This window comes from Stylophora pistillata, chromosome 12 (assembly GCF_964205215.1).
Source record: "Stylophora pistillata chromosome 12, jaStyPist1.2, whole genome shotgun sequence".
NCBI classification, from domain to species: Eukaryota; Metazoa; Cnidaria; class Anthozoa; order Scleractinia; family Pocilloporidae; genus Stylophora; species Stylophora pistillata.
This window is the reverse complement of record NC_142530.1, coordinates 727,473-739,170: the sequence shown is the minus strand read 5'-3', so window position 1 is coordinate 739,170 and position 11,698 is coordinate 727,473. Positions and strand designations below refer to the sequence as shown.

General features: G+C 37.7%; 1 protein-coding gene across 1 annotated transcript; it reads right to left on the bottom strand.

Moving 5' to 3' along the window:
• Positions 1-3,712: 3,712 nt before the first annotated feature.
• Positions 3,713-10,531, bottom strand: LOC111327434 (uncharacterized). The gene is made up of 5 exons (XM_022931620.2): positions 10,114-10,531; positions 7,953-8,040; positions 6,541-7,710; positions 4,960-4,999; positions 3,713-3,938 (listed from the first exon to the last, which is right to left on the bottom strand). Exons 1-5 carry the CDS (start codon positions 10,259-10,261, stop codon positions 3,855-3,857), a joined length of 1,530 nt encoding a protein of 509 aa, XP_022787355.2. The 5' UTR covers positions 10,262-10,531; the 3' UTR covers positions 3,713-3,854.
• Between the last annotated feature and the right edge of the window lie 1,167 nt (positions 10,532-11,698).

Here is an 11,698-nt window from a genome sequence, read left to right as displayed (position 1 = left end):
GATTAAAACGATGAACATCTTAGTCCACACAATAAATCATAGTCTTTCCTTTACAACGGAAACAAATAGCACGATTTTTAAGGCTCATTGTTAATCTTTGCTTTCGGTTCCCATCTTTTAGTCGTTATTCTTAAAATCTATCAGTGATATCCGTCGTGGTATCTGAAGTGTAGTTTATCTTAAAAATTCACGGCTGTCAGACAAATTCGCTAAACTGAGTGTGGCGAGGCAATTATTTGGATGTTTAAGTTTGTTTTCAATAACAAAGCAATTTATTTGGGATGAGCTGTCGGAAGCATGACTTTCAAGTTTACCGTCTTCCTCGATTTCTCGTTCTTGTATTCCAAAACTTTATCAAAACATTGTTTCAAGGAATGTCGAAAGACTGCAACGAGAAAACGTGAAGCGCAATTTATTCTCACAGCAAATGAATACAAAATATATTCGAGAAACAACAGCAACAAAAAAGCACCTGACTAGCAAAAATAGCGGTAATTCCTAACTTATCAAATTACTCGATTATTCCGTCAGTCAAATAAATGTACCGCTCATTTTGAGTAGCCCTCTACAATCAAGCACACTATCGAAGAGATCTGCATATTGGACAAATTCTTTTTTCTCATGAGAAAAGTATTTTTTAGTAGCAATTGATAAGCAGCGAGTAATCGTTTGGTTGGAAAATATGATCAGTGGCTCACAATGCAAAGACTTAACTTGTAGCAAGTGAACTACACTCAACGGTTCTAATATAACGGTGGACAATCCTTCAGCTTTGACGTGAAACGATGTAACTTGATATCAAGGACTTAAGTTGGATCCACTGGACTGAATCATTCGACGATAAAGTAATTTTTGGTGTTTTAGAACGTTGTACATTCAACAGATTTTTTCACAACTTTTTGCTATAATATGACTTAAACGAAGATGTAAATATATTTCAGGATAACATGACAGATCCACTTGTTATTGCTTGACATAAGCCGTGTGATTGATATGCCGGTGAACAACATCGATAACGATTGTGAAAGATGACTTGATGCCATATATTAAAATCAAAATTGAAAGAATCGAGAATCAGCTTCTGGCATCCAGTCCCTTTTGTTTCTTTAGCTGATATTCTTATTGCATGATTTAAAGAAAATGTGAAACCCCTATTTTGAATAAAAGCAACAGCTTTACGGGCCCGTTAAGTTACCGGGACTTTCGAAAAACGGGCCCGCCCAGCTGGCCCCAGCAACAGAGGCTCAAATGAAAATTAACGATCTGTCGCGTTTGAATCCTTCCTCCAGATAACTGTGCTGCCAAAGCTCTTAATATCAATTTTTTTTGGTAATTTTTCTGTTTATACGTTAGAAACACATTGTAATGTTATTTCATGCATTTCCGATAGCAACACATGCTGGGACTGGTATGCCGAAAAGGAATCTTAATTCGCAACATAGTCAACTAATTTCGATCTCAGTTTCTCAACAGAACCGATCCATTTGTTTTTGTTTCTTTTCCCTTCCTTCTTGCTTTTAGGTTTACATGACTGTAATTGAATTGGTATTTTGATGTTTCAGTGAAACACATTTCGCCAAAGTTTAGGGAGACAGCCCAGCAATTTCTTATCCACAATCTCTGATCAAGCGCATCATTAACCTTGAAGCATTCAGAAGTAATAACTATCAATAGATATCGTCCTAAGGTGAACTTAAATTAAAATTTTATGACTGATGTTGAAGGATGTAGAAAACGCCTTTGATAAGTGGGTTTTGTTGAATTGAAAAGTCCTTGCTACAGTGACGTGCGAGTGACATAAACATGATGTATTGGCCGTTTGTCAATTTAATAGACTATCAGAGACAACAAATATTTCACAATAAAATTCAATAGAGACAAAACTGCCTCTCACTCAATTTGTCACAACAAAACATAATTAAATTTTCTATTCTTCATACGGCTTGAGGATGCTTTGACTCCTGCTCTTCATAATTTTTTGGCATCGGGTTGTAAAATTCGATCTATTTCTGGTGGCTTTCTACATGAAGGTTCGGTTACCTTGTCACATGAAGACTCGGTGACATCATTGCCAGCTGGAGGTAACATGACAAACTGTTAGATAGTCATTACCAAAATATCGGTTGAATTGAGTGGCCCTCAAAAACATTTTAACCAAATTTCAATACTCTTGTAGCTTTGTATCACCACATGAACCGTTTTAATCGACCACTTGCGCCACTAGAATAGGAAAATTAATCATTTTCTAGGAATGCAAAGCTCATTTCAGTTGAGTCATTGAAGCCAAGGGATAGAGAAGAGGGGAGGTTGGGGGGAAGGGGAGGGGGTGCTGAGATGATACTTCCCTGAGTTTTTAGCTCTGTTTCAGATATATGTAGACGCTCAAATATTGTATTGTCTTGAAGCTATACCCGTTTTCAATCCAAAATCGGATGAAAAATTATACCTTTTGTCTTCAATCTATACCCGTTTTCAATCCAAAACCGGATCAAAAATTGCACCTTTGGGAAGGCGCATACCATATTACTTAGTTAAATAACCTATTTATGGGAGTAATTCACCCCCTCCACCCACGAGAAGGGGTCGTTAAAGGAAAAACAAAGTAATAAGAACACAGGAAATTTAAGCGTTTTTTTTATCACATGAAACAGACACATTTTATTATTTCCTTCGCGCTGAAGGTAATTTTGCGCATCTTAACAAACGACTCGAAAATATCGTGACCATAGCCTTAAATATGTCAGTTTTTATATTCGATTTGTAAGAGTAACACCCTGAGGTCAAGTTTAAATTGGCGTCAAGTATGTGCAACATGGAAATGTTCACGTAAAGTAAATGTCGTCACACCTACGTCATTACTTACTATTAGTAAGTACTCCTCACAGGAATGAACTTCTTGAAAATAAATGAAGATTTTCAACGGTTCCTCTGATTATTTTTCACCCAGGCCATATTTTTATACGATTATCTCACTAAATGAGTGTTTTTGTAAAAGCTGGAGAGAATGTAGGGAGTGCCTATGGCGTCAAATGCTGTTGTTATGGTGACGATTTTGAAAATCTCTGCACACCTTTTCATTCTAAGCAAAAAGCTCCGGTGAGTCTGAGCTTTTGATTTAAGGTAGACCCTCTTTATTCTATCGGGCAGTCAACAATGTGAGACACCTTTTCATTCTAAGCAAAAAGCTCCGGTGAGTCTGAGCTTTTGATTTAAGGTAGACCCTCTTTATTCTATCGGGCAGTTAACAATGTGAGACGCCGCTTCGCGTAACAGACGTAGTGGTAAAAATAAGATACCTACACGCTAACAGTTTCATAGTTTTCAATCACAAGAGGCACAAAATAACTATGTTCAAAGACAGCAACTGTATAAACTTTGAAGTGCTAGAGTAATAGAGGGCAAAAGAACCTCGCAAAGGGTATATTTCCGTAATATTTTGCTGATAACTTGATTTCAATTGTCGCACTCAAGGGACCTGAATTTTTCGTCTAAGAATTTTAACCTGAAATAAACAAAGTTAAGCGAAAGCTGCTCTAGGTTACTAAAAATCATCAGAAGCACTCGATTTTTCAAGGGTGTAATTAACAATTAAAGCTCTATAGGTGGCTGAACCTACTGCTTACTAGCTGTGGGAAAAGTCTGTTAGCGTGGATGTTTGGCAGGAAGGGAGGGGAGGGCGGGGATCAGAAGTTATCAGAGAAGGAGCTCTCAATATTCTACATGATCTGATGTTTATTTCCATCACCTCTGTCAATTTTCAAGTCTGAATAACACAGATTCTGAATGTAAAATTGCTACAACAGTTTGATTTTTACGAAAACAATAGTGCCTCTTATAACTCCTTGGATACTTCTTCATCGTATCGTTTTGCCTCGTGCCTGCATTTTCTTCTTCAAAGCACGGAATTCCTCTGAGGTGTACTGCTTTTTTGCCGGCTCCTGCAAAATAGATCAATTAAAAAGAGCACTGGCGTCTTTCATATCAAATATTTTTTTTCCTTTTTTGTCTCCGATAATCGAAATGAGTGGTTAAGGTTAACTTACATTCCTTTTCCATCATTTGTTTTGATAATCAATTCAATTTCAGAAACTATTGATACCGGCTGATTTCAATAACGCATTTTTCTCAATTGTTTTACAAATTTTGGCGCCATAATTATTTCACTCGAATTCAAATAGTCAAAGCTTCTCGTTGAACAGATGAAATGTAATTCGTAGCAGTCGTTCATTTGAAAGGCGTCGCAGTTTAAAGACGTAAAATAATTAACAAATCGAAAGGTTTAGCATGGTCTCTCTGTACTCTTGTCGACAACGATATTCATCATCACAGTAATCAGCTGTTGTGGACTCTCGAGGCGCAGCCGCAATAGCTACATCAAATGCAACAATTCTTTCAGTCGGCTCCAAATATTAACGATAACTTATTACAAAAAAAAAAAAAAAACATTAACAACAAGGATGGAAGCTAGGAAGCGCAAGTTGTTCCATGCAATAAAGTAGATGAAATATTTTTCTTGAAACAAATAGTCACTGTATGAAAGTTGAAAATTCCTCTCTCTGAAACTCAAACCCAACTTGATATTTTACTGCCATTTTTTAACACTGATAATGTTAAAACAGGATTATAAAATTTCTGAGATATTGCTCAAAACCCCTACCGCCTATTGCACTTGTAAACCCATTGAAAATTGAACGTTTTGTCATTTTGTTTTAAGTTTATTTTATAAATACAATAGACCGCCATTTCGATCGGTTTATCGGCCTAATAACTCGGTTGAGATGTTGGTAGAACACGAGAAAAGTTTCTTGATCACTTGCCTCCGGCCGGCTCATGATTTACAGATTTTAAATCTTCTCGTGTTCTCTCAACTTCCCGCGTGGGTTATTACGCCGGTAAACCGACAAAAAAAGGCGGTCTACTGCTTAATTAGTGGTTTTAAATGTATGATTTCTTTCATACCTTTCTATCGCAGCGTTTTTTGTCTCTTCTCTTCATTTCACTGAAAATAATAATAATAATAATCATGAATATGGTAAAAAACAGAAACAGGTTTTAGGAGGCGTTTAATTAAGGGAAGCTCTGTATCAAATGCTAGCTGTGTAAATAATTTTCTAATGTGATATCTCATTTCCCTTTCTCTACTTCCCACGCATTTGTAAAATTCCTCTTTACACCTTGATTATTACTTATTTTGAATAGTCAGCTGTAAAGTTTTAATAATTTTCAGAATTTCGTCCTTTAAAAGGGAGCTCAGCATATCATGCCCGATGCTCATGCAACCAACAACTACTTGAGACTTCCTGTCTCCCAAATTAAGATCTCAAATTCCTTGAGTTTTGGTGGTTTTTCAGCAACTCAATGCTTAATACTCCACTTGGATGTCAATGACATTCGTTGTTAAAATTAAAACAATGTTTCCTTGAGAAAAAAATTGAGCTACGTACTCGACTAATATCAAATGGATACAGTTTTGAGTGAAAATACATTGCGTAAGTGTGGATCTACGTCAAAGGGAAAAAGGCCAAAAATGAACTCTGATTTACTACAATCACTAAATCAGCCTGGTGAAGAGATAGCAAGACCCCTTTTGTTCAGCACTCCTGTGAACATTATCGATTTAATGAACGAACGAGTGAAGGAAAACCGCTAGAAATTATATTATTCCATTTGCGGTTTGCTTATGATATGCCACGCTTTCTAGAATTGTGAGCCTTCCACGAATATTTGATTCACATTAAAAAAATTGATGCCTTTCAAAATATCGTCTAAGAAAGTCTTCCCGTAATTTTGTACAGGTATTATGAATTACATAGGAAAAACGTAAATACCAAACTTCCGAAAACAAGTCATTGGCGCGCGCGACTCTTAAGACCATTTTCCGGTGTTTTGAAAGCTGATTAACAATTTTTAAGCCGAGAATGAAGTGCTGAGTTTATCGAGTAAGTTTCTATATCACTAACTTGTGAAAGAAATAATAACTGTTAAAACTTTATGCAGACTGACTAAAGTTTTCGTAGGCAGCTTATGCATGGTCATCAAACTTGACAGAGCCACCTTAATGAAAACGGAAACAAGCGGCAAATATTTGAACTGTGCCTGAATGAACTCAAAATACAATAATCCTAAATATTATCTTCCTTCAAGTGACCCTGCTAGACTTATTCCTGTAAAAGGTTCTTTTTGTATACCTTTTCATATCTTCTCCTTTGATACGCTTTATTAAGAATCAAGGATAACTTTTATCTCGCAAGCCCTGGGAAAGAAAACCAACGGTGATGGAACGTGCGCTTTTATGCTTTCCGTGTTTTAAATGTGTTCTTCTTCTTAATTCTTCTTCTTCTTCTTGCCGACATCATCCAAAAATTACGATCGTTGTAAATCCGCTCCAAGCGGGATCAAGGTATGCAATCCCGAGCGGGTAATCCCGAGCGGGTAAGATGGGCCCATGGGCCTTGTGGGGCACTTAGCTCGAGAGCAGACTCGAGTGCAGTGTTTTAGTCAGATATTGCATTTTATATTTCTTTTGTTTTGTTATCTCACCTGGAGGCGGGCTTCTTATCCTTGTAACTAGGTTCAGCTTTCCTGTCCGTAATGATTTCGCTCTCTCTGGCTCGCTGCCCACCAAACAGAACTGTTGCTTTGGTTGCCTTCCATCTTCCTCCTCCAGCTAATGGTTTTTTGATCATGGGCAGCAGGGTGCTTTTTTTCCTAAGTGACCTTGACGTTTCCTTATTAGTTACCGCTTCAGCACGATCGAGCAGATATTTGAACAGCGATATCTCACTAAACTTCTCCACTCGTAACCTCAGCTTTGTAATAACAACTCTATGCAGGAGCGCCAGCGTCTCCGGGCTGCGCCGCGCTACGAGCCGCTGAAAGCTTGCTTTGTCCAACTCATACACCTCTAGCGTCTCGACACACTCTACACTCGCACAGTACTCTGGGATATCAAGAACTATCTCCACGTCACCAATAATGTCATTGGGTCCAATGGTGGAGACCTGTATATCACGGCGCCGTAGCCTGTTCTCCAAAGCAACGAATCCATGCTGCAATCTCCGGCGTCGTTTTTCAATAACAGTTAAAGGCCTAACTAGATCTTCTAATGCATTCAATTCGATCTTTTCTTCTTCTTCTTTTTGTTCTTCCTCTTCCCCGTGGTGTCGTTTTTTTTTCTTCTCTCTCTTTTTCGGTGTAAAAGCTTCGAACTGTTCTTTGCACTTTCTGGGATCAGATAAAACTTTAGCGGCACCTTTAGCAATGAGATAAACCGCGTTACAAGGCGAGCCCTGCTTGACTACCCGATTTCCAAACTGGATTTTATGCATTTTAAGGTTTTCAATTAATAGTGCTTTCAGCGCTGTCGGCCAGGACGCAAACAGCGGGCAAGCAAGAACAAAGGCAGACTTCTCTTTCCATTCAATGTTATACGCGTGAAAAGCACTCTTATACAATTCCTCATCGATAATAATCAATTCTGTCAACTCATCGGCGATCACGGTGGCATTTCGTTCCTTTTTACTGCTCATTAGAACCATCTCACCAAAACTCTTGCCACTCTTCAGATTTCCCAACTCATTCCCAAAGTACGCCATTCTTTCTTGGGCGCTGCGGACTGCACCCATGTCGTGATGATGGTGGTAGTCGGTGTGATGATCATCTTCCTTTCTGGCATAAACTGACACCGCTCCCTTAAGAATGACATAGAAACTGCCAGAGAGTAAACACATATTCAGACTCAGATTCTTTTAGACGCAGTGAATGCAAGTTCATCCGTTGGATATCGAAGAGCAGGTAACAAAACCAAATTAATATACATACATCTTATTCGATAGTTAAACATGCATATAATAAGCGAATATTTTGCAAGTTAATTTGTATTTCCGAGGGGTGAGAAAAATTACGAGCAATAAGCTGGAAATGCCCGGGAAACGACGTTGAGCAGTACTTACCAGTTTCCCTTCTCTCCCTGTCGAACGATGACATGATCTTTCTTTACTTTGATCAACTGCACATCTTTGATGACATTGATTAGAATCTCTGTTTCAAAAAGAAACAGTGCATACGAGAAAATGAATGTTTATCGAAGTCTCGACTCCAACCCAAAATCGGAAAGCATATTCTCCCAACAGATAACCATAAACATGTTTTTCTCTTATTAGCCAAGTTCGAGGTCCTTACTGTAAGTTACGGAGCGAGATTTTTCTTCTCGGATTTAGGTATATCAAAAACAGGTTACGTAAATTAATAATAATAATAATAATAATAATAATAACAATAATAGTAATAATACCTTTATATAGCGTCTATTCCCAGTGGTCCAAAAACGCTTCACAGGAGAGAAATTATTATTAAAAGCCACAAATTACCTAACTATGTCTATAAAAATAAAGTATTATTTACAAAAAATACAATAAAATTCAAATAATAGAAATTATTATCCAACTACACCTAGACGAGTACGAATAACGCCATAGACGAGTACAAATATCACGCGGTATTTGTACTCGTCTATTGTAGTACCGGTTAAATAAACTGGTTTTCTCGCATCCCGCAAGCGAAGAATTGGATTGTAGTCACGGAAAAAAAAAAGGGTGGCGGACAATTTGAATCATATTTCCGACGACGAAGAGTCAGAATGGCTGGAAAATATAGATCCAAATTCATTTGATGAATCGAACGAAGAAAAACAGCTTGACGACCAGAAAATTTCTTCATTTAATGAAGAAAATAGAAACAGCAACACAACAACGCGCCAATTCCGTTCCGCCTCGCATACTTCTGTCACGCACTCCCCGTAAATAAAGATCCGCGAAATTCGCCCGCACTGAAACACACGGGGCCCAGACAAGCGACGAGTGTGGTTGTTTATTCGAAATATAAAGGAATGTATGGGAGAATATTGAAGAGTCTTATTATCGTAAACTTATATCATGAAATGTCTGACTTAAAGCTCAAAATAAATGTAAACCTACCTCACTTGCTGTGTATTGTCTTTTCCGTGGATCTAAATGGCGAATTTGAGCGATTTGGTGGGTTTTGCTTCGACTGTTGCTATACGTTATAAGAAGGTCTCCTTATTTCATGATATAAGTTCACGATAATAAGACTCTTCAATATTCTCCCATACATTCCTTTATATTTCGAATAAGCAACCAGACTCGTCGCTTGTCTGGGCCCCCTGTGACTGAAATAACAGTTTGGCGTGTTGGATAATAAATAACTTATTAGACGTTTTCTTGTGTAGTATCGCTGAGTATTTTTACTCGTTATTTTACTCGTTATTTGCCCGTAGGGCTCGTCAAAATACGACACAACTCGTAAAAATACTCAGCGATACTACACAACAAAACGTCTAATAAGATATATATCAGTCAAAAGGTGTTTGCATTTGAAAGAAAAACGAAGTGATCTTGAAGGTGTATATGGTACAAGAAGGTCTGTTAAATAAGTTGGAGTTTACTTATCGAGTGCTTTAAAAATGATTAGAAGAGTCTTAAATTCTATCCGCTGTTAGATGGGTAGCCAATGGAGTCCCTTGCAATTGAGGAGAAGCGTTATGTTCGAAATTGGCAAGATATTTATCATATCGTTAATTTCCCACACACGAGATTACTGTGTGGTGGATGTCCTCCCCTGGGGTGAGATGGGTGGGATATTGGGCGCACTTAATTTGGAGCCTCGCTCTGTTGTGCGACCCTCACCACACTCTGGTGAAAGTGATTAAATAAATAAATAAATAAATCTCTGTGTTCAAGTAGAGGGGGTAACATTTCAATTAAAATCATTTCGCACCGCTTACTTACTGAGAGATCTAACATTCATATATTCATCATATCTGTCTAGAAAACCTAGCCCACTGAGCCTAATGAACAATGAACAATAAAGAGACAATAGAGCAAACAATTTTCAGAACACGTATCGTTGAATGATTGGTTTTAACATAACGCGAGGCTAGAATTTCATAATCCAAAAAAGTTTGCATGCGGACAGCGTCTTCATTACAATCTTGTAGTTTATAGCCTTTTTCGAAGGAATCAAGCCAATTAAAAATTCTTACAATATCTATATAAAAAGAGTGTGTTCAGAGTGTGAGCACAGCCATATATTTACCATCTTCCAGGGTTTTAAACAAACTACTCCTGTGTCGAATCCAAGGAAGAATCCGCAGTATGTCGTTGATTTTTCTCTCTTCTGGTCTTCTACAGAGTAAGTCCTCGGACAAGTGCAATGTGCCTTGTAACAGAGAATCGTTCGACATGACGAGATTTCTACAACAAAAGAATTTCTGACTCGAGCAGCGTTTAGGCCCTTTACGTCACAAAGATACCAGTCGAATTGCGCGCGCAATAGGCGTACCTTCCATATAGTTTTTGCGGATGAAAATAAGCCTTCGTGCGCCCGCTTGAAAAGTCGCTTTTTCTGTTTTCACTTCACAAATGTAATCACTTCACATGCGGAACGCGAGCTTTTGACTGAATACTGCTGGTCCGCCTAACGGGACATGAGGTTGTCCCGTTACTGCTTAGTATCAAACTTAATCGGCCAAGGCCCAACTACTTTAGAGTTTTAGGACTTTTTCTTTATGTAAAATGGTTCAGCAACTATGGAAAAAGAATAAAAAGACTAAATTCAATGAAAGCAATTTTCTCCTTGCTTTGCTTTCCTTTGTTACAGAAACTGATAAATATTCCCTAAACATCTGGATGTTATCCTCGCTCACGAAGAGAAAATTTAGGCCGCTTTTTATTAAAGTTGTGCAAGACCTTCGAGGTTACTCACGAGCCAGGTTAGGTAGATTCTCGGAAATTGCCCAAGTAAATAACATGTCTCAGTTTTGCTTCAAGTACATTTCAGACATTTCAAGACCTATAGTGCTTTGAGATTCCCAAAAGCCAGATATCCTACCCAAATTAGCATCTTAGTGGCTCCTGACTTAGCAAACAAAATAAAATCGCGTGTACTTTAGTTATTTCATTTCATTCAAATGGAGTCCTTGGCAGCTTAAGTATTACAATGCGGGTGAAACTCAATCAAGGAATGTTTATATTTAAAGGTTCAGTACTATAAACATCCCCGGCATTCTTTCAGGCGGCTGTTTTACCCAAGTATCTTTAATCTAAGCCAATTATGTTTTTGAGTCCTGGTGCGCGAAATCAATTTCCATCTAATTCGGTGTTATTTTTATCCATCTAATTACCAAGCAATTTTATCCGAGAGTAGTGTTTGAGAGATATGTCTCAAGCGAACGGTAAATGGCAAGAATCCGCTGCGCGCTGTACTCGGAATTGCATAGCATTCCAACAAAAAAAAAAAAACAAAAACAAAAAAAAACGGCACATAAACAGAAAAGCTCTGATTTACTCACTTTTCCTATAATCTTTTTAAAAAATGCAAAATATCTTTGGGTCAGTGAATTACTAAATCATTTTAATTTTCATATCTTTTCTTTTATGTGCAGTAAACGTAATTTTAAATATAGACTTTAGAAATTCCTTTTAAATACCTGCTTTTAATTTAATCCACTTACGAAAAAAGGTCAGCGATAACCTGAAAAAATAGCCACACTATGGAGAGTTATACCACAATACATCGATGGTAGATCCAAGTTGCCTTATCAAAGCCAGTGTCTTTCTATAAACATTGCTCAAAGTATTTCAGGAAGACTTCCGCTACACTTATTCTTAAAACTTCCTGC